The 21,676-nt window shown below is 35.8% G+C and overlaps 1 protein-coding gene across 4 annotated transcripts in view; it reads right to left on the bottom strand.

The window, feature by feature from the left end:
- The window catches only part of LOC106869232 (target of Myb1 membrane trafficking protein), a 139,777-nt gene that overhangs the window by 73,646 nt on the left and 44,455 nt on the right, over positions 1-21,676 (bottom strand). For all 4 annotated transcript variants that reach the window (XM_014914881.3, XM_014914882.3, XM_014914883.3 and 1 more), the window contains exon 2: positions 16,260-16,344. In XM_014914881.3, coding sequence (XP_014770367.1) covers positions 16,260-16,344 — 85 coding nt within the window. The remainder of the gene's footprint in view (positions 1-16,259; positions 16,345-21,676) is intronic.

The raw sequence follows: 21,676 nt of genomic DNA, 5'->3' as shown, positions 1-21,676 counted from the left end.
TTTTTCTTTTCTAGAGATATAACACACACACACACACACACACACACACACACACACACACTTGAAATCAATACTCTACAGCATTTTTTTAATGTAAATATTAGATCTTCATAACCAGGTTATTGACTGAACTCATTAACAGATACAGACACACATCAACAGAGTTATCCAATCATGTCTGGATTATAGAATTTAGCTTCTAAAGATATAACAGTTTTCATAATACACTAATGCATAACAGCCATTTGATGTAATTATCCAGATGATTGTGATGCAATTTTTCCATTTGTTGTCATAATATCTCACTCTTTCAATAGCATTCATACTTCTTATATTACTCATGATTCCTTTCATAAACTTTTCATGGTTTCACATATTTCAGCCTGTTTGCCATCCAACTGCTGAAATTTGATATGTGATCATCTCTATACAAAGGGATGTAGTGGGGCTCTAGGTAGAGATACTACCTTTGGTGTCTAGTATGCTTCTCCCTACCTGATACAGTGGACAGGCATCACTGCCTCTAACTCACCCTCTAAATCTCTCATGTACTAGGACCAAGTGCCACACCTTGATATATTGCTTCATTTGGTGGAGTAAAGCACATGGGGGGGGGGGGGGTGACACCACACCACTAAGCAGGTGGAGGAGCTACAGCAATGGTCAATGACCAGAACAGAGGAGTCTCAAAGAAACCAATAACCAGGTGTCCACAACTAAAGGTGATCCACACTATACTTTGTGGATCTTGGATAACAGTCATAGACAGTTCCATATACAAACTCCTTCCTAAATGCAAGTGGCTGGGCTTCAGGCTAACACCCTATCCTTGGAAAAATCTCACACTACAAAAACTGTTCAAATGCATATATATTACAGTTGTTGGGGCAACAGTTGTCTGCTGACCAATCTGGCTACAGTACTTTGACTGCCAGGATTGCACCTAGAAAGTTCCCTTCAAGACCAGCAGTCACCCATGCATACCAGCCGCCCCTCTCCACACCACCAATGTTATCCAAGGGAAGAGCAAAGGCTGATACAGCTAGGCACCAGTGATGTTGCAACCCATTTCTGTAGCTGAGACAACTAGAGCAATGTGAAATAAAGTATCTTGCTCAAGACAGTCTGGTCAGGGAATTGAACTCACTACGTCATGATTGTGAGCCCAAGACTCTAACCACTGAGCCATGCACCTTTACAAATTATACAAACCTAGCCATAATATTAATCTCCATATAACCCTAACCTACATCCAATCGCACCTCTACTTAAATGTTAGCTTCTTTATTTTTCTTCTTTCATTCAGAAGGAAAGAGAAAATAAAATGCCTATGACTCTTCTTTCACAGAGTCTCCAAGACTGATAGGTGGGAAGGAGGAAAGTATCCTCAAACTACAGAGTTGACCTGAATGCTCACAACAGGTTGGACTTTCCTACTAAAGGTATCCAAAATGCCATATAATAATGTTAAGCTGAGTAGCAGTTTAAGCTTACCACCCAAGTAGGCCATGGTTGGTTGGGTTTGAGCTCAGAATGCAAAACAGCTGAAACAATTACTGCAGTATTCTTGCTGTTCCACCAATCCACCACCATGGATTGGTACTTTTTCATCAACCTCAAAAGGTTGAAACCCCAAGGTTTAGTTTTGTTGTGATGTGATGGTTTGTGTGCCTCAATGACCCTGAGGACTATGTCAGTGGAGTGCAAGCTCTTTGTGGAACCTCCCATACATGACAGAGCAAAGGATGGAGGCCAGTAAAATGGATCACCACTTCTCAAAAGTAAAAATGGGTTTGCATAGGGCAAACCACCACCACCACCACCACCACTACCTAGAAAAAAAACAAAGTATCAATGACAATCCAAAACCAACAAGACTTGAAAGAGGAAGGCCTTTTCTCAGGGAAAATTTAAGATGTAGTGAGGCAAAATCCCAAAAGCAAAGTTGAAAAAGCAGGAGTTTGACTGGAGAGAAGTAGAAGAGACAGCCCAGGGTCAAGAAGAATGAAAGTAAGTTGTTGATGGTTTATACTCCTCAGGGAGCGAAACAGCTTAAGTAAGTTAGTAAAAAGATGAATGACAAAGTTAACCTCTGAGATTAGAACTCATAAGCACAGATATCAGCAACAAACATTATGAGGTATTCTATTTGATGATCTAATAACCAATTTTGCATCTGTTACATTAGATGTTACATAAAAAAACAAAAAGATTTTTACACAATCAATGTAGCAAAAATATAGGGTACAGTTTCTCTAACACAGACCAGTATCTTTCAACAGTTACAATAATGTATCTCCAAGTTATAAATATCTTAAACTTTGATACTACTAGTCTCAAGTTTTATTTAGAACATTTAAATGTTTATTTTAATTTTATCACAGGTTCAACTTTGTCTTACAGGTTGGTGTCTTAAATATGACATTCTTGCAATACTCTAGTTTAAATGTTATAGTATACACATATACACTCTTAACAAAGTGAAGTTGTAATGAAAGAAAATTTAGAATGTGTGTGTGTTTATAGTTTTTTTTTTTTTGCCTATTTTTCACCAGTGGAGAAACTCCATTCCACCAGTTATTAACACAGAAACAAGGCTCTTTCATTGGAATTTAGGCGACTTCAAGTGGGTAGACATATATATAAACATGTATTAGTGTATATATGTATGCATGGGTTGTTGTTGCACATGGTGTCAAAACTGCATTGTTAAAGGTAAGTCAGTACTAGGGGAATGTCCATGTGTTGTTTGTGCAGGATTTACACTTGGGGGAATAAAATTACATGATTATTTTTTGGATACCAACTTCTTACCTCCACATTTATAAAATATACCTGTGCAGTGTGCAAATTCAAACCTGGATTGTGAAGACATATATCTGACAGAAGCACACAATCATTCCTATAGATAGGCTGAGTTCTATATTTGATCTAAACTTTAAAAATCATCAGCAAGTTTTAACAGTCATCTCAGAGCAAATAGCCATATGTTATGGAATAACTGGACTGAATTATTGAATGTTAAAATGGCCATCATCTAACAAGATGAAGCAACCACAATGTGGTTACATGTGGGTGCATGTGTGTATGTGTGTGTGTGTGTGTGTGTGTGTGTGTGTGTGTGTGTTGGTACACATGTACACACATTATGCATGTATTTATGAGGTGTGTTCAAAATGTATCCAACTATTTTCTTCCTGCCAAAACTAATGCCATGTGGGCAAAATCCTTTGGGTAAGAGGTGCTGCCACCCTTCCTGCACATTGGTGAAATTTCTTGAGCCAGTAGGCCATGTCAGTTCCTGGCTGTTACACCTAGAGTACAGGTGTATAATGTGCACTTGGCAGATTTTTGTTTTCATGCAAAATGACTGAATGCATTGAAAAGAGTCTATAAACCCATATCTCATCCTCAGTGATGATGGTCTTCATGAAGTCTGGGCTGTGGTTTGTTCAGTCCAACATGTCCTGAGTGATTTCTATGTGAGGCTGCTTCTGCTGCTCTACCAGCATCTCGAGAAATTTCACCAACACTCACCGCATGCACAAATCCTCTGTTAAAATGGAATGCACTGATCCTGTGCTAATTCCCATTGCGTGAGCAATTTCTTGGATTGTTATACAATGGCTTTCAATGACTATTTGCTGAACGTTCTCAATAGGTACCTCATCTTAGTTTGCGGCCTGCCAGCCTGTGCATGTCTTGCTCTATACTGAGGTGCGGACATGTTTGAAGTGGTTGTACTACTCCTTGATCTGAGTTTTGCCCATGATATCATCACCAAAGGCCTGCTGAATCATCTGGGTGATTTGAGCTTAAGTATTACTAAACTTTCTGTATGACTCCGCCCCATGACCCACACAGCAAGAGTGGGCTATGAAGATGGATGGATGGATGAACAGTGGAGGAGGAAAGGCCATTCTCTTCTAAGAACTATACTTTCTCCATACTGTCTTTCATAGAATCACTTCTTGGAACTTACTACTTGGCCATATCTTTCCAACAAAACATTAACTTAAACCAATTTACCTAAGAACATATTAGTATTATTCAGTCATATTCAAATGAAAACTAATATGTTCTCATTTCAATATTACTGTATATAAGGCGGCGAGCTAGCAGAAACGTTAGCACACTGGGTGAAATGTTTAGCGGTATTTCATTTGTCTTTATGTTCTGAGTTCGAATTCTGCCGAGGTCGGCTTTGCCTTTTATCCTTTTAGGGTCAATAAATTGAGTACCAGTTGTGTACTGGGGTCAATCTAATCGACTGCCCCTACTCCCTTAAAATTTGGGGCTTTGTGCCTAGAGTAAAAAAGAATATTACTGTATATATCATAGTGGTGAGTTGGCAGAACTGTTAGCATGCTGGGCAAAATGCTTAGCAGCATTTTATCCATCCTTATATTCTGAGTTCAAATTCCATCTAGGTTGAACTTTGCCTTTCATCCTTTTGGGGTCAATAAATTAAGTACCAGTTGAGCACTGGGGTCGATATAATAGACTTACCCCCTTCCCTGGATTTGCTGGCCTTGTGCCAAAATTTGAAACCCATATTACTGTATATATCTTAATTAACTACCTGTCATTAATAGGACGAACGTGGCCAAACAATAAATAGAAAAATGATGAGTCCTTCACACGAAACGGTATATCATACTGTTGATATCAGCAAAAGTATATTCTCCTCCTCTACATCACTGACCTGCTAATGTCTACTGAACAGAATGCCTCATTAACAAAGAATTTAATTAATCTGAATCAGACCTAACTAGTTGAGATATTTACAAGTAGAAAATATTCTGGACTGCTTGAATGTATAAAAATAAATAAATAAAAATAAACAAATTATGCCAGAAAAACATAATGTGAAAATAATTCCCGCTAGAAAAAAAAGCAACAACAGCCCAATTGTAATAAAATGAAATAAACCAAAAACATAAAGCATGAACCATGATTTATATAAAAAGTTTGATGATTTTAATTTTTCTGGAAAAAGAAAAATCTTTTGAAATACAAAACTATTAAATCCTTTGCCCATAAGATTTGAATGCATTTCTTTTCATAATTAACTCACCTGGAATATATTCAAAAATGTCTGAAAAGGTAAATTTGCTGTAGTGAATGAAAAGTGTTGTAGCATATATCTGCAGGTGATTATAATTAGTTGGGTAACGAGTTAGTAATTATTCTTTTATTCTTTTTAATCTAGCATACATTCTAGCATTTCATTCCCTTGACAACCTGCATTGTCTTCTTAAAGATATTATCGAGAGATCTAATAATATAAACTTGACATTCATTTAGAAATCTGGGAACTGTTTAAAAAACATGAATAATAATTTGTAAAACTGAGTTGGAAGATTACCAAAAAATAACTCACATGCCACAAACTTATAATAATTATGATGATGATGATGATGATTAAAAACCAATTGCTCAAAAAAAAAAAAAGAAAGAAAGAAATCTTTCATGATCATAATGATGACTACGATCATCATTGTCTTAATGTCTACTTCCCATACTCACACAATTCAGATGGAATTTGTTGAGGTAGATTTCCTACAGCTGGATGCACTTCCTGATGCTAACCCTCAACTGTAGCCAAGTAAAGTAATATGACCAGACATGTTTTTTACAAAAGATTGGAAATAAGGGAGACCTCTTGCATGATGGTGGCACTTGTTTACAACTATCATACAAAGTCGTGGCAAGGAGATAGTAACAAACACATATATACACACATACATGCACATATATATGTATATACATATGTACGCACGCACACACACACACACACAACAGGCTTCTTTCTCTGTCTATCAAATTCTCTCATAAGACTTTGGTTGGCCTGGGCCTATAAAAGAAGACACTTGCCCACAGTACCATGCAGTGGGACTGAATCTGAAACCATGCAGTTGGAATGCAAACTTCTTAACCACATAGCCACGTCTGTCTTCAATAAATCTAATTTGGCAGCAGAATCTTGGCTCTGGCCTCTTGCTAACTGTTACAAAGAAACATAAACACCTGAAGCCACTCACACTTCATATGCTTTCCAAAGCTATATCATCATGATTAATTTTTTCCCCCTTTCATAGCCAGCTGATCCAACTTGGAATTTGTAAAGGATAAAAAAAGCATCCTGAAGTCAGCATGTTCCAACATGAAAAAGAGGAAGAAATGCCAAGTGAAAGTAATATAAATAAAATTCTAGAGATAGTTTGCAATATAATTTACACTTGCTATAATGACATACTAAACTTTTGTTGACTCATGCATTGGGACATTGTAAAAGTAATTGAATCTACTTGTTTTGCACCTAAGTTGAGCAAGATACAATGTTGTTCTCTCCACCAGGTCATCACTGATAAATCTGAGCTAGAAATATAAAGCCTTCACATGAAACATTTTGTAATTAATAGAGAGAGAAACTCAGGCTTCTCTCTCTCATATTCACCCCGTCCTTTGACCTCTCATCTCTTACTCTTCTCTCTCTTTCTAGATAGGGAAGCTATGTAATCATCTCTTCAGCATGACACTTACCTGCACCTGTCCCTCTATCATACTTTCACATCCTTCAATACTAATACTATACACCACTAAGATCAGGGGACTTGTCTTCTGAGTTCTTGGTGACAACACCTGTGCAGGTGCCACAAAAAAAAAAAAATGCACCTGGTACACTATGTAAGGTGGTTGATATTACACAGCGTATTCAGCTGAAGAAGGCATACCAAGGCAGGTATTAGAGTTCAGCACAGCCCTCTGACTCATTGGTCCCTGTTGAACCATGGCAACATGGAAAAAGGGACATTAAATGATGATATGTATATGTGTGTGTGAGCATATGCATGTGTGAGAGAGAGTGTACATATGTGTATGTATACATACATATACAGATGTATGTGTGTGTTTGCATGTATTTCTCTCTTGTTCTACTGTATTTAAACCAACTAGGGTTTGTTTCCTGATTGAAGTAACACATAATACTCCTTATGATTTAGGTAAACAGGACTTTTTAACTTATTTAAATTAATTATGTATTACAATTAAGTAAGTATGGAATTAATGTTTATCCTAATGAAATAGCTGGTGAGCGTGATCAAAGTATGAACTATAAATTTATGCTTTTCTGATTTTTGCCTATGTATGTACAACATAATACAAGAGCTGTGAAATATATTAGATATTCATTTTATGTAGTACAAACATCATTTTCACTTGACAAGAGCATTTGTTGTCAACGGTTATTTCAAATGTCTACACATCAGTAGAACTAACCTTTTGTCTATTGATTAAAGGGTCAAAAGAACATATACTATCCCTGGTAAAATTCTCCATGGCTCCACTCTATCTAATTTATTATTGAATGAACTGCATACTGTCATTAACAGATAAACTGTGAGAGACAAATTGGCAGTCATTAGAGCAGCGTTCCTCAATCAGGGTTCTGTGAGAAAGAGCAAGATAAAATAATGCTAATTTCATGATTGTAATATTACTATACATGCACAACAAATTATTAGTTATTGTAATATTGTAATATAGACATTAACCTATCTAACCTATTATGTTATCAAAAAATATATAACCATTGAGGATATATTTAGTGATATCTGCAATTTATGGACACCCTATATATATATTTAAAGAAATGAAGCTAGTATGATCCACTGGATGTGTAATGTCAGTGTGCATAGATGACACAGTGTAAACACCCTGAGAGAAAAGTTGGACATAAGAAACATCAAATGTGGTGTGCAAGAGAAACGACTGCACTGGTATGGCTATGTAAGGATGAGGATAACTGTGTGAGGAGGTGCTATTCCCTGACTGTGGAAGGAACTTGTGAAAGAGGTAGACCCAGGAAGACATGGAATGAGATGGTGAAGCATGACCATCGAACATTAGGCCTCACAGAGGCAATGACAGGAGACGGAGACCTTTGGAAATATGTTGCGATTGAGAAGACCAGGCAACTAAAGTAAGATCGCAGCATGGCCGATGCCAGTGTTGCATGTCTGGCTCATTTAACAGTACCCTTGATGCATTGGGCGATATGATATGCTTGAGAAGACCTGTTGAGTCAAGCAAAACCAAAATCACAGCTGTGGCCAGTACCCCCTGACTGGCCCCCATTCCGGTGGCATGTAAAAGGCATCATCCGAACATGGTCGATACCAGTGTCCTCTGCCTGGCTCCCTGTGCTAGTGGCATGCAGAACACACCATGTGAACATGGTTGATGCCAGGTCCGCCTGACTGGCTCCTGTGCCAATGGCATGTAAAAAGCACTACCCGAATGTGGCCAATGCCAGTAATCCCTAACTGGCTCCCGTGCCAGTGGCATGTAAAAAGCACTATCTAAATGTGATCGATGCCAAGACCGCCTGATTGGCCACCATGCTGGTAGCATGTAAAAAGTACCATCCAAACATGGCCAATGCCAGTGCCCCTTGCCTGGCTCCTGTACTGGTAGCACGTAAAAAACACTATTCGAACGTGATTGTAAATTGCAATTTGGTAAATGGAAACTATGTGAATGCCTGTTGGTAGTGGCCATGGACAATGCACTGAGCCTGATGGTATTAATTTAAAGACAAGTTACAGCATACATAGATCAGAATTAGACTCCCAGACCCTTGAAACCCCAGGCAAAACACTGCACTGGATCCTATAGTATTTATTTATTGACAACAAACCACAGCATACATAGATCAGAATTGGGCCCCTAGACCCGTAAAGCCCCTGGGCAACAATCCAGCATGCCCATGCATAAGACAGTACTGGCCAGGGACATAATACAATACCAGTGATAGGATAAATTGCTAAACTCTTAGCTAGTTGTTCAGTACCTTGTTGAATGACCTTGTGCTCTAGGTTATTCAACCAAAATAATCAACACAGGTTTGTTATTATTTATCATATTTTGCCAGTACTGCTGTTCAAGGCCAAACATTTTCAGTGAACAGGGTTAACAAACTAATTTCAATCCTTCACTGAAAGCTTATTAGTGAGATGAAAATACAAAATAACTTAGTATAGCTACTCTGTTAATCTGTTCACTACTAAAGTAAACAAAAAACAAAACAAACATCTTTCATCTAGCAGTGTGGCAGTTATATTTTTATGGTATATTTATGATGTAATCTAAGTATAATTTAACCAAAAGCCTAATAAAATGAGAATGAACATTCTTGTTTTTTGTGCTTTATTTTTCAATCTCGTTCTTGCATATAAACATACTCGAATGTAAAAAAAAAAATACATCAAAATAATTGCAGCATATCACTTAGTCCACTAAGTACAAATTAATCCAAGCTTAAAAGATTTATTATAAGATACCAACTGAATTAATCTAGGCTGTTACCTCATGAAGTAGAAAGTAAATACATACAAAAATAGTAAAGAAGGGGGAAAAAAACTTATAAATTTGCTGTTTGCTGAAAGAAAATGATGCTAGTTTAAAAAATTTTCAGTCTAAAGTATTATCACTAAACATTCCAAGTTGAAACATTTAATGAAACAATTATGCTGATAAATATATGTAATGTGAGTGCGTATGTGCACAAATTTAGGAAAAAAATAAGTGTTGTAGTTTGCTTGAAGCATTGTAATATTGAAGAATGTAAAAAGAGAGAAAATAGACAGCTTCTAATAATGCAGAAAATTTAATAAAATCTTTGTATTGTGGGCTCAAAGTTCCATCTTCAGAAGAAAAGAACTCTAAGAAAAGTTCAGTTATGTAGGTCCAGTTAATCCATTCAAACTCTCCAGTGTTTATGTAAGATGGGCCCTGGAGCCCAAAATATAAAGATTTTATTAAACTTTCTGCATTGTTGGAAGCTGTCTTTTTACAGTCTTAGAAAGAAAAAAAACTTATTTGTAGAATAGTCATTATATTTGTAATGTTTATAGAAGAGGTGAGTTCAAGTCTCACAGGCAGTTTTCAATATTTTTCCATCCAAATATTTTACATGGTATTATTTATACTTTTATCCACCTTGGAATAAAAAGCAATACATTTTTTTCCAAAAGCATTTACCTAATTTTCTCATGTGATATGAACAATATGTCACAAATTTATATATCTGCTGGAATTTCTGGAACAAGGAGAATACAGATAAATATCCATCTACTTCTCTCTCTCTCTCTCTCTCTCTCTCTCTCTCTCTATATATATATATATATATATATATATATATATATATATATATATATGGCACCTGTGCCCAGCATCGCCTTCCTGGCACGTGTAAAGACTTTCAAGCGAGATCGTTGCCAGTGCCGCTGGACTGGCTCCTGTGCAGGTGGCACGTAAAAGCACCCACTACACTCTTGGAGTGGTTGGCGTTAGGAAGGGCACCCAGCTGTAGAAACTCTGCCAAATCAGATTGGAGCCTGGTGTAGCCATCTGGTTCATCAGTCCTCAGTCAAATCGTCCAACCCATGCTAGCATGGAAAGCGGATGTTAAACGATGATGATGATGATAAAGGGAGGGCAGAAACTTAATATCTGCATTGCATGAAATAGCTTGACTAATGAATGAAGGGAGAAGCTCTATGGTTTTTGAAGAAGAATAAATTGAATATAGTTAGACAAAGAATGTTAACTTACAACAAAAACTGGACACAAACTTGGGCACTAAAAACATTAACTAGCATGGTCATATGATATGAATGAATGACATATGATAGGGAAAAAAGAGCTGATAGCTGATGTTTGGAAGATACTTATAACAAGTATAGAGCAGGCAAAAGTCATGGAACTTGAAAATGTTGGTGTCACAAATAATAAACAAAATTCAAATCTATGTCAAATTTTTGTTATCTAAATGAGACTTTTCGGCTTATAAATTAATGCCACTTTGTGATATTTTTCATGGTAGTAAGCAAACTAGATCCTTCAAGCTGCATAAGGAAAGAATGCTGTTGTAAGGGCTAATGAAGTTAATTTTTTTTAAAGAAGTGTCTATGACAGCTGTATGAAACTCATGATGATGACAATCTGTTATATTAATGTGCTAATGACGAATTCTTGTGATGTAAAAAAACCTGTCATGTGGAAGGAGAATGGTAAAAGTGTGTGTGTGTGTGTGTGTGTATGTGATAGAGGGAGATTCAAATGCACACCACTGGCCCACGCAGTGAAACAGATGATAATCAGCTGTATGCGTGAGTGGGGGAGTGGTACGCATGCATGCCATCAGCATGTGTGTGTGGGGGGGGGGTATCATATGATGAACAATGAAGTTAAAGAGGGGAAAAAATGAGAAATGCTGATCAAGAAAGAAGGCAAAATATGAACAATGAATGATAGACAAGAATACTTTGCACAGGCCTGAACAAGAAAACAGGCAAGAAGAGAAAGCATAACTGAAGAGAAAAGACAAGATCTCCTAGAAATTAATCAAAAGATTATGAAAGAAATGACAGGATATTATTAGAGAGTGGGGAGGTGTTTATGGCTGATTCTGTACCATGAAATGGGCTGTGGAAGTTCTACAGATATTGTTAGTTATGATAATAGTAACAACCAATTATAACAACCTCATTTCAAATCATCTTAGGCTTCTGTTTTGGTAATCATTTATTATGTTGTCAGTTGATGTGTAGCTGCTATATTATCCCACAACAATCTGCCTGTTACCCCCACACTGCAAATTCAAAGAAGTCTTCCAGTATCTACCTTCATACAAAATTATATAAGATGCATACACACACACAAATACAACTCATTTGATTTTATAGAAAAGGTTGAAAGGACAGATTTCATGGATCTCTCAATCCATGATTCGTAAGTTTATTAACTACAGTAGATATTTTGTTTAGTCTACTGGCAAAGACAATTTTCAGTTTCACTTTATTTTAAACTATAAGAAATGGGTACCAGATCACCAAAGGGAAGTTGCATGTAATAAGATCCAATCAAATGGAGAGATTCATCACAGTTTAATACTACTAATTCCACAGCCTTAAGTCCTTCGTGATTTTGTGCACTTTGCAACCAGAGGGTCTCGAGTTCAATCCCACTCTGTAACATCTTGGACAAGTGTCATTTTCCAAAGCCTTGAATCAGCCTGTACTTTGTGAATGAAATTTATATATAAGCCTATCAGTTAGACTGTACCTGTAATTCAAAAGGTACAGCCTTGTCACACACTGTGTCATACTGATTCTACTTGAGAATTACAGTAAGGGAACATATATCTGTAGAAAGCTGAGTTGCTTACACTTTAATTTAGGAGCAGGTAATTCAACTGAATTCTCATCATTGAACAGAGGTCCACTACCACAAATGTGTTTCAAAATTATGTCTTGTACATAACGTTTTGTAAATGCAATTCATGCACAGTTTTCCCTCAGTGAAAGAAATAGACTAATATATCACAATTATTTTGGCACAAATACTACAACTACTGCTCCTACTATTATTATCAGGTTTATTTTTATTTTTGATTTTCTTTCAAAAAAAGCTGATTTTATCAAAAAAGATCTTATTATGTGAATGAATAGTGAATAACTTAAGCAGTTACATTAAGGCAAATAAAGATTATATAAATAAAAGGACGTAACTAAATAGCATCATCTATGGCCCATTTAACTTAATTAACTGAACTATGAACAGGTAACACTTGAATTGCTTATGTAATATACCTTTAACCCTTTTGATACCGACCTGGCTGAAATCGTCTCTGGCTCTGTATTACAAATGTCTTGTTTCCAAAAGTTCTGAATTAAAATCTTCCACAAAACCTTAGTCACAATTTATGTTTCTAACACTAGCTTAATGGTAACTAAGTTATTTTACTAGATTCTTTGTTATATTTAAAATTAATTGAAAGAAACACAGAACATCTCAACAGAAATATGGTAACAAAAGGGTTAAACTATTTCTAGTCTGATTATCATAGTAGTACAGTATATTTTTATCTCTTTCATTCCTATTTATACCTCATACTTCTGTGTCCTGGTACTCAATCGCACAGTCTAAGTGAACTATCCGTGATAACAGTTACTCTGAAATAGTTTAACTGTTACAGAGAATGTCTTGTGTTCTGTATTGTAGTGATGCAACACGTGTTTGCAGAATATTGGAAATGAATCACATTCATTTACAACAATCACATGATATCAAGACAAGGACACACACACAATGGGTTTCTTTCAGTTTCTGTTTACCAAATCCGTTCATAAGGCTCTGGTTATTCTAGGGCTATAGTGGAAGACATTTGTCTAAGGTGATGTACAGTGAGACTAAACCCAAAACTATGGGGCTGGGAAGCAAGCTTCTTAACCACACAACCAAACTCAGAGTAGTGACAGGTAATGTAACATTATCCTTAAGCTCTACTTAGGCTACACATGTAGCTTTAACAGATGATGCAGGTTCATTGGTTCAATGAAAGGGAAGGTGTCATGACAAAGAATATAAATAAAATAGATGATGATGATAATGAAACCTGCACTGAATGAACTGAAATGGAAGACATCTGCAGATGTTAGTCAGAGCATGGTATATGAGTTTGAACAGGAAGTACCATGGCAAAATACTAAAATAGGATGAGCCAATGAAGGAGCTTCTATTTTGTTGCTCAAACTATTAGAAATATCTTACAAATCACTCCCTGATCACCTTCTACACTCTCGGAGTGGTTGGCGTTAGGAAGGGCATCCAGCTGTAGAAACTCTGCCAGATCAGATTGGAGTCTGGTGTAGCCATCTGGTTCGCCAGTCCCCAGTCAAATTGTCCAACCCATGCTAGCATGGAAAGCGGACGTTAAATGATGATGATGATCATGTTGCACCCTTTCCTGACACTTTTGATTAGAGGTGTGCTCAGTTAGGGCCTGTCTCGGGCTGAACAACAACAAAAACATCAAGGAAGCTACAAGAGGGAGAGGAAACAACAGGGTTCTCGAGCCAGAAAGTGATGGACAGGCCCATAGGAAACCATAGCAAAATTAGTATAAAACTAAATTAGTTCAGATAAGATAGAGATTAAATTTATACAAAGATATGTGCCACATCAAAAAAATAAAATCCCAGCTAAATTTTATCTGACTCAATCAATGTTGACTTCACATTTTATTTCCCAGTGTCAATAAACTAAATTATTGATATAATACATGTGTTAAAATTTATATATTTGGTATGTTTAATTTAATGTTTGATTTAATTAGATTTGTTTACAAGATTCAATCATCTATTAAATCAATCATTGCCTTCTCCTTATCTCTCTCCATAACATTCACCAGATACCTGATGTCCTTCAATTTTCATAATAGTTTCCATTCTTGAATACTTGTAGATATTGATGTCTACAGTTGGTTGGTGACCTGTTGTGTAGCTGCCTTGATCTTACTGGTTGCAGTTGGATCTTGGTTAAATTCCACTAATTCAATAAGAATGGCCATTAACCCTTTAGCATTCAGATTATTCTGACAAATGTAATGCCTATTTATTCTCATTGTTTTGAATTAATCAAGCATTATCTTGTAGCTTTGAGATTTTGCTGAGGTAACTGCTAATTTTTTTTAGAATGAGATTGTAGGGTAGGTGTGAGAAACCAGATCTGGCCATTTTAAACAAAAAACAGGTAGAATATTTTGGCTGGATATGGCTGGTTTAAATACTAAAGAGTTAAAATTTTTGGCTAAGGAATCATTTAAGCAGTTTGGGCATAACTGTTTTTGCTAGCCAACAGAATGTTGGCAAAAACTGTCTTTGATTCACTGTTTCTTATTCGGTTTATTTGAAGCAGCCTTTATTTCCAAGGTATTCCCATATGCCACCCAGGAGATGCACGTCTTTGATGATCTGACATTAGGCCTACTAAACAACCATAACAACATTATGAAAATAAAAGCTAAGAAATGATGTGAGGAGATGTAGAGATATATTAACCTAAAGATCCCAGCTGTGAAGTGGATAATTATGTATTTATTGGGTCATCCCATAAATAATGCAGTTTTTTTCAATTGCATGAACTAAAAGTTGGAGGGGGACGGGATAAACTACCTGCATCAGCTTGCTATAAAAGCAGGTTGTAATTTTACCTTGTACTTATTCTTAGTGCAAGTTTTCAAGGGTGCAGTTCGATTTTAACAGTTATTTTTTCAAAGTTATAATGGAAGCGACAAAGGAGTATATTCAGCATATTTTGCTTTATGAGTTCAATAAAGGCAGCAATGCAATGGAAAGTGTAAGGAATATTAATGCAGTATATGAGGATTGGACAATAAGTGTAATAAGCCAGTGTCAATGGTGGTTCCAAAAATTCCGAGCCGGAAACTACAGCCTAGAAGACGAGCCTTGTCCTGGAAGGTCTATAGAGCTTGATATCCTGCAAACCCTGTTGGAACAAAATCCCATCGTAACTGTTGAAGAACTAGCACAGAAGCTTCGATTTGATCATTCAACCATTCATTGACACCTGCATGCCTGTGGAAAAGTCAGCAAATTGGGTCAATGGGTTCCTCACAAACTTTCTGAGTCTAACCACGTGCAGAGAGTGAATGTGTGCTCTTCTTTGTAGCCACGTCTCACAAATGAACCTTTTTTGGACCAAACAGTGACTGGTGACAAGAAATGGGTTCTCTATAAAAATGTCAAGTGCCAAAGACAGTGGGTAGGGAAAGAAAAAACTCTGGCACCCCAGGCTAAAGAAGGTCTTCACCCACATAAAGTGTTGTTATCTGTTTGGTGGGATATGAAAGGTTTAGTCCACTTTGAATTTTTTAACCCAAACCAAACAATAACAAAGGAGATCTACTGCAAGCAGCTTGAGCAACTTAAGTCAGCAATAGAAGAAAAACAACCATCTTTGGTTTCAAGATGAAAGGTGTTCTACCATCAGGATAATGCTCGGCCGCATACAGTGAGGATGACATTCCAAAAGCTGGAGCAGTTCGAATGGGAAACGATGCCCCACCCACCATATTTGCCGGACATTGCCCCATCTGATTATCATTTATCCTGCAGTCTTCAAAATCATTTGGACAGAAAAAATATGAATTCTCTAGACTAGGTCAGAATAGTACTAGAGGAGTATTTTTTCATCACAGACAAGTGAATTTTGGAAGAGGGGCCTTGCAAGTCTACCAGATAAATGGAAGAGCATTGTAGAAAATGAAGGAGAGTATATTTTAGATTAAAAAAGAACTTTGTTTATTTTAATTTTGAAAAATAAAAGAAGTACAAAAATACTGCATTGTTTATGGGATGATCCAATATAATATGAAATAGTCTACTAACCCCTCATCTGTTTCATTGATGATATCACAGGCGTCCAGGAATAGAGTCCAGTTTTCGGATGCCTGGGAGCCATCACTAGCTTTTTCTGTAATAAAAGAAAAACATGCATTATTTTACTGATATGTTATACTGTGATTAATTATAATTAATAAAGCCTATAAACACACTTATTGGTTGTTGTTTGTTTATATTTCACTTGAGCATGTTTATAAGCTTCATTAGTAATGAATTTTACTAAACATAACAAAATTAGTTCCAACAAAATTCAAAATTATTGCAGATTATGAAGAATTTGCTGAAATTTAATTAAGCAGCAATATAAGTCATTAAAATCAGAATGAAGCATTAGTTAACCACCATACATACTTAGATAAAAGCTGATATAAAATGTAATCTACATTTACACAAGACTGCAACCTTAAATAAAAATCTTTAGACCAAAGTTTCTACCCAAAATGATATCAAAACAGTTTTATGTGTTTTTCTTCCTGCATTACATTTCTCTTAGCACTTGGTCTTCATATATTTTACTTTTTCTAATCACTGGACTGTGGCTCTATGGGGGCAACACCTTGAAGGATTTAGTCAAAAAATGGACCTCAGTACTTATTTTTTAAATCTGGTACTTATTCTATTAGTCTTTTATTGCTGAACTGCTAAGTTACGGGGGAGGGGTAGCAATAAACACAAACAAAGCAACACCGGTTGTCAAGCAAGCAGTGGGTGGGGGACAAACTCAATCAGAAAACCACACACACAATGATAATGGACTTCCACAGTTTCCATCTACCAAATTCACTTACAAGGCATTGGTTGATACAGGGCTATAGTAGCAAACACTTGCTCAAGATATCATGCAGCAGGATTGAATCCAAAACCATTTGGGTGCAAAGTAAGCTTCTTAACCACAGCCATACCTGCACTAACATCTTGAAAGCTGTTAATCACATTATAAAGAATAATCTACTAGTAAGACTTACTCAAGCTTTCTAATACATGTCTAACAATTTTGTTATTTGAGTGCCTAAAATGCTCCACCTTCTAGATTTTAATCCATATCTTTAGAAAGTTAATTCAAAGCCACAACAGTAATTATTTACCTTCTAATTAATATCCCAATCAGTAAATCCTGTCACATGCCATTTATGTGCACTTTTTTAATCAGTAGAAATTCAATGACCACCTTATGAGGCAAGACAAATTTAAAAGTAAAAAAAAAAATTCCAGTGATTTTTTCTTTTTCTTTTTGTAAACATCACATAAGCACAGGTGTGGCTGTGTGTTAAGAAGATTGCTTTCCAACCACATGATTCTAGGTTCAGTCCCACTGTGTGACACCTTGGGCAATTGTCTTCTGTTATAGCCTCAGGCTGACCAATGCCTTGTGAGTGGATTTGGTAGAAGGAAACTGAAAGAAGCCTGTTATATATATATACACACACACACACATATATTTATATATATGTGTATATATGTACATCTATGTGTATGTGTCTTTGCATCTGTGATTGTTCCTCCCCCGTCACCACTTGACAACCAGTGTTGGGGTGTTTACGTCCCTGTAACTTAGTGGTTTAGCAAAAGAGTCTGATAGAATAAGTACTAGGCTTAAGAGATAAGTTCTGAGACTGATTTGCTTGACTGAAACCCTTCAAGGCAGTGCTCCAGCATGGTCACAGTTAAATGACTGAAACAAGTAGAAGAAAAAAAGAAAATCACATCCACCTTTCTTTCTAATATCTACTGTTAAATATTTTCCCAAAGCTACCATAAGGTGGGGAGCTGGCAGAATCATTAACCTGTTGACCAAAATGCTTAGTGGCAGTTCTTCCTAGTTTTTATGTGCCAAGTTCAAATTCTGCTGAGCTTAAGTTTGTCTTTCATCTCTTCGGGGTCAATAAAATAAAGTACCAGTCATGTACTGGGTTCAATAAAATAACATACGCGTCAGTCAGTCAAATACTGGAGTTGATAAAATGAAATATGAGTCAAGTAATGACTTGACATCTTGCCCCAAACCTTACAATAGATCGGCATCCTATTCAGAGGAATGTGGTGATTATACTTATACACCATCAAAACTGGATAATTGGACTTATGAGTCCTAGGGCTCAAGGATAAAAAAAAAAGAAGCTACCAATGTATATTTGGAAAATTAAGGCTAGAAGCATCAAGCTTTAACAATTTTATAATATTTTAACATTTTGGCTATTGTTTACTATGACTTTATCAAAAACCAAAGTATAGTTGATACCTCATAATTGCAAAAATGTGATTAACTGGGTAACTTTTTAAACATTGAGTCATCTAGCACCAAGTCTACATAAAACTGATCATTTAATTACATATGCAAATAAAATAAATTTCAGTTAGTTGTAGGGCAGCTGTCTTTTATTACAGATCCTAACCAAAGCTTTGTGAGTTGATTTGGTAAGCAGAAAGTGAAAGAAGCCATATAAATATAAATATATATATATATATATATATATATATATATATATATATATATATATATATATATATATTTTATTGACAGTGACTTTGTAGTTTCGGCCAGATAAGCCATCATTGAAGTGCCAAAACTCTGAAGTAAAGTAAAAAGTTAAAGTTACCTTTTCGAGTCATGCTAATACATAAGGGCCGGTTTCCCGGGTTCCATGGTTTATAAATTCTCCACCTGGATGGGACACTGGCTCATTGCAGGATTATTCATTTTTACCAGCTAAGTGGACTGGAGTAATGTGAAATGAAGTGCTTTTCTCAAGAACACAACGTGTCACCAAGTCCAGGAATTGAAACCAGGTCCATAAATTGAAACCATAATCTTACAATCATGAGTGCAACACCCTAACCACTAAACCATCTGCTTCCACAAAATTCTGAAGTCACAGTGAATAATATTCTTGTTTAAGAGTGATTAATTTGTAATCAACAAAAGTATAAAGTAACCTATCAGATTAATGTAAAAATTGTTTTTATTATTACTCACACACATGGTGTGTGTGTGTTTACTCTGACATTACATGATGATTGTAAATGAGCTTTATCGTCATACAGGTTTCCAGTCTTCCATGAAAAACATCATCTTGATTGGAAACAGGTGAAGGATGGCGACAGGAAGGGCACCTAGCTGCAGAAAGTCTGTTGCAACAAATTGCATCTGCTCCATGCAACCATGGAAGAGTGGATGTAAAATGATGATGATGAAAGAAAAAAAATTGGTCAAATCTACATTTTGGGACATGTCAAACAATTATAATGCTGATACACATAAATAAAATTGAAAATTTGATTTGATATGCCTCTGGAATCTTCTGTTTTAATGATGACTTTAAATGACAAATAACCAATACTTTTACATGCATAATGTTAGATAAAAAAAAATTCAAATTAATGTATCAAAATTCATCTTATCATTTCAATTAAAACTACCAAAATTTAGATCCTGGTATATTTTTATTTTATTTTTGAGTAATGAATTTCTCTATTAATTAAATATTCATTGTAGAAAACATTTGTAAAAAAACATGTTTAAATGGATGCTATCTTATTACTTTCATTATCAACTGAAATTAGCCTGTGATTGACCCAGTAAATTTGTCCTTATGATTGTAATTCATCATTGATTAATTCAGCGGACAAAAGCCATTGTTAGAATTTATGAATCAGAGTAATTGAAAAATATCAAAACAAATTAAAAAAACCAAAAAAAAACCCAGGATATGCTAAACAGTTATGATGCTTCTACATCTTTACTTGCTTCAATCATTGGACTACGAACATGCTGGGGAACTAACTTAAGTCTGGCATTTATTCTATTGGACTCTTATGTCAAACCTATGCTACTGGGATTAAACAAACCATGCCAGTTCTCAAACAGGGAGGTGGGGCCCAAACACAAACACATGAAAGATGGATCTTATACAGTTTCCATCTACCAAATTCATTCACAAAGCATAGGGCAGCCCAGGGCTATAGTAGAAGACACTTGGTCACAAAACCATGTGGTTGTAAAGTGAGCTTCTTAATTACATAGCCATACCTGTGCCTATATATATATATATATATATATATATATATATATATATATATATATATACATAAAAAAATAATTTATTTATCTAATATTTATACACATATAAAATAACATGGTAAATGCTGTTGAAATATGAATCTGTTTTAGCTTGGGACAACTGAAGAACATCAAAAGGAATAAATCCAACAATTGACAAGATATTTTGGCTGGTGCAGAACACAGTTAATTTATGTGTACTCAAAAATGTACTGCCAAAATAGGTTTTTCTGCAATCAATGTCATAATGTCTTATCATTTGGAATATATTAAAATTTGGTCATTTATTGCCAACTTTGAGAATTCAGTTAATTGTATATAATTACAACCAGTCAAGCTCTGCAATTAAACAGAGTTGACTATAAATTGAAGTGAAACTAGCAGCTTACCAATAGAATTGAACAAGAGCCAACTTGCAAGCCTTTAAGTGGCCTCATGACTTACTTGAAATATCAGCCAAATCTCCCTAAAGCACACCAAAAAGTTTTAACCTTTTAGTGTTCAGATTACTCAGTCAAATATAAAGCTTATTTATTCATCTTATTTTGATTCAATCTACATTATCTCATAGCTTTGAGATTTTGATGGTGATATTGTTTATATGTAGGATGACATTGCAGGATAGGTGTGAGAGACCATATCTGGCTAGTTTGAACATAAAACGGGAAGAATGGTTTGGATGGATAGGGCTGGTTTAAATGTTAAAGGATTAAATAAAAGAGACAGTAGATATCCCTACATATCCCTAAAACAGACGGTATGGTTCCAACTGGAATGTCTTTGAACATAGTTCTGCTTGATCCAAGTTCAATGATTAAACAACTCTTTGTGGTAGAAATAGCTACATTTCTCTAAAATCACACCAACCAACTTATAAAAGGAAGGATACATTGGACAATGTAGTGCTACATATATGACAGGATGGTCATGGCTGGAACACTTGTCAAAGTGCTTTATCAGAGATTCATCATTATCATCATCATTTAGCATCTGCTTTCCATGTTGGCATGGGTTAGATGGATTGACTGGAACTGGCAAATCAGAGAGCTGCACCAAGTTCCAGTCTGATTTGGCATGATCTCTATGGCTGGATAACCTTTCTAATGCCAACCACTCTGAGAGTGTAACAGTCATGACTACGATTTCACAGGTGCCATTTACATGACACTGGCAATGGCCATGACTATAATTTCAGTTGGCTTGGCAAGTTTTCTTAAGCACAACATGTTGCTATGATCTTAGTCACTTGTTATCGTCTCTGTGAGGCCCAACATTCAAAGATCATGCTTTACCATCTCGTTCCTTGCTTCCATGAGGTTTAATGTTCAAAGATCATTTCAAAGAT

The sequence above is a fragment of the Octopus bimaculoides genome, chromosome 2 (assembly GCF_046866305.1).
Source record: "Octopus bimaculoides isolate indiv1 chromosome 2, ASM4686630v1, whole genome shotgun sequence".
NCBI lineage: Eukaryota > Metazoa > Mollusca > Cephalopoda > Octopoda > Octopodidae > Octopus > Octopus bimaculoides.
This window is presented reverse-complemented; position numbering and strand designations above follow the sequence as displayed.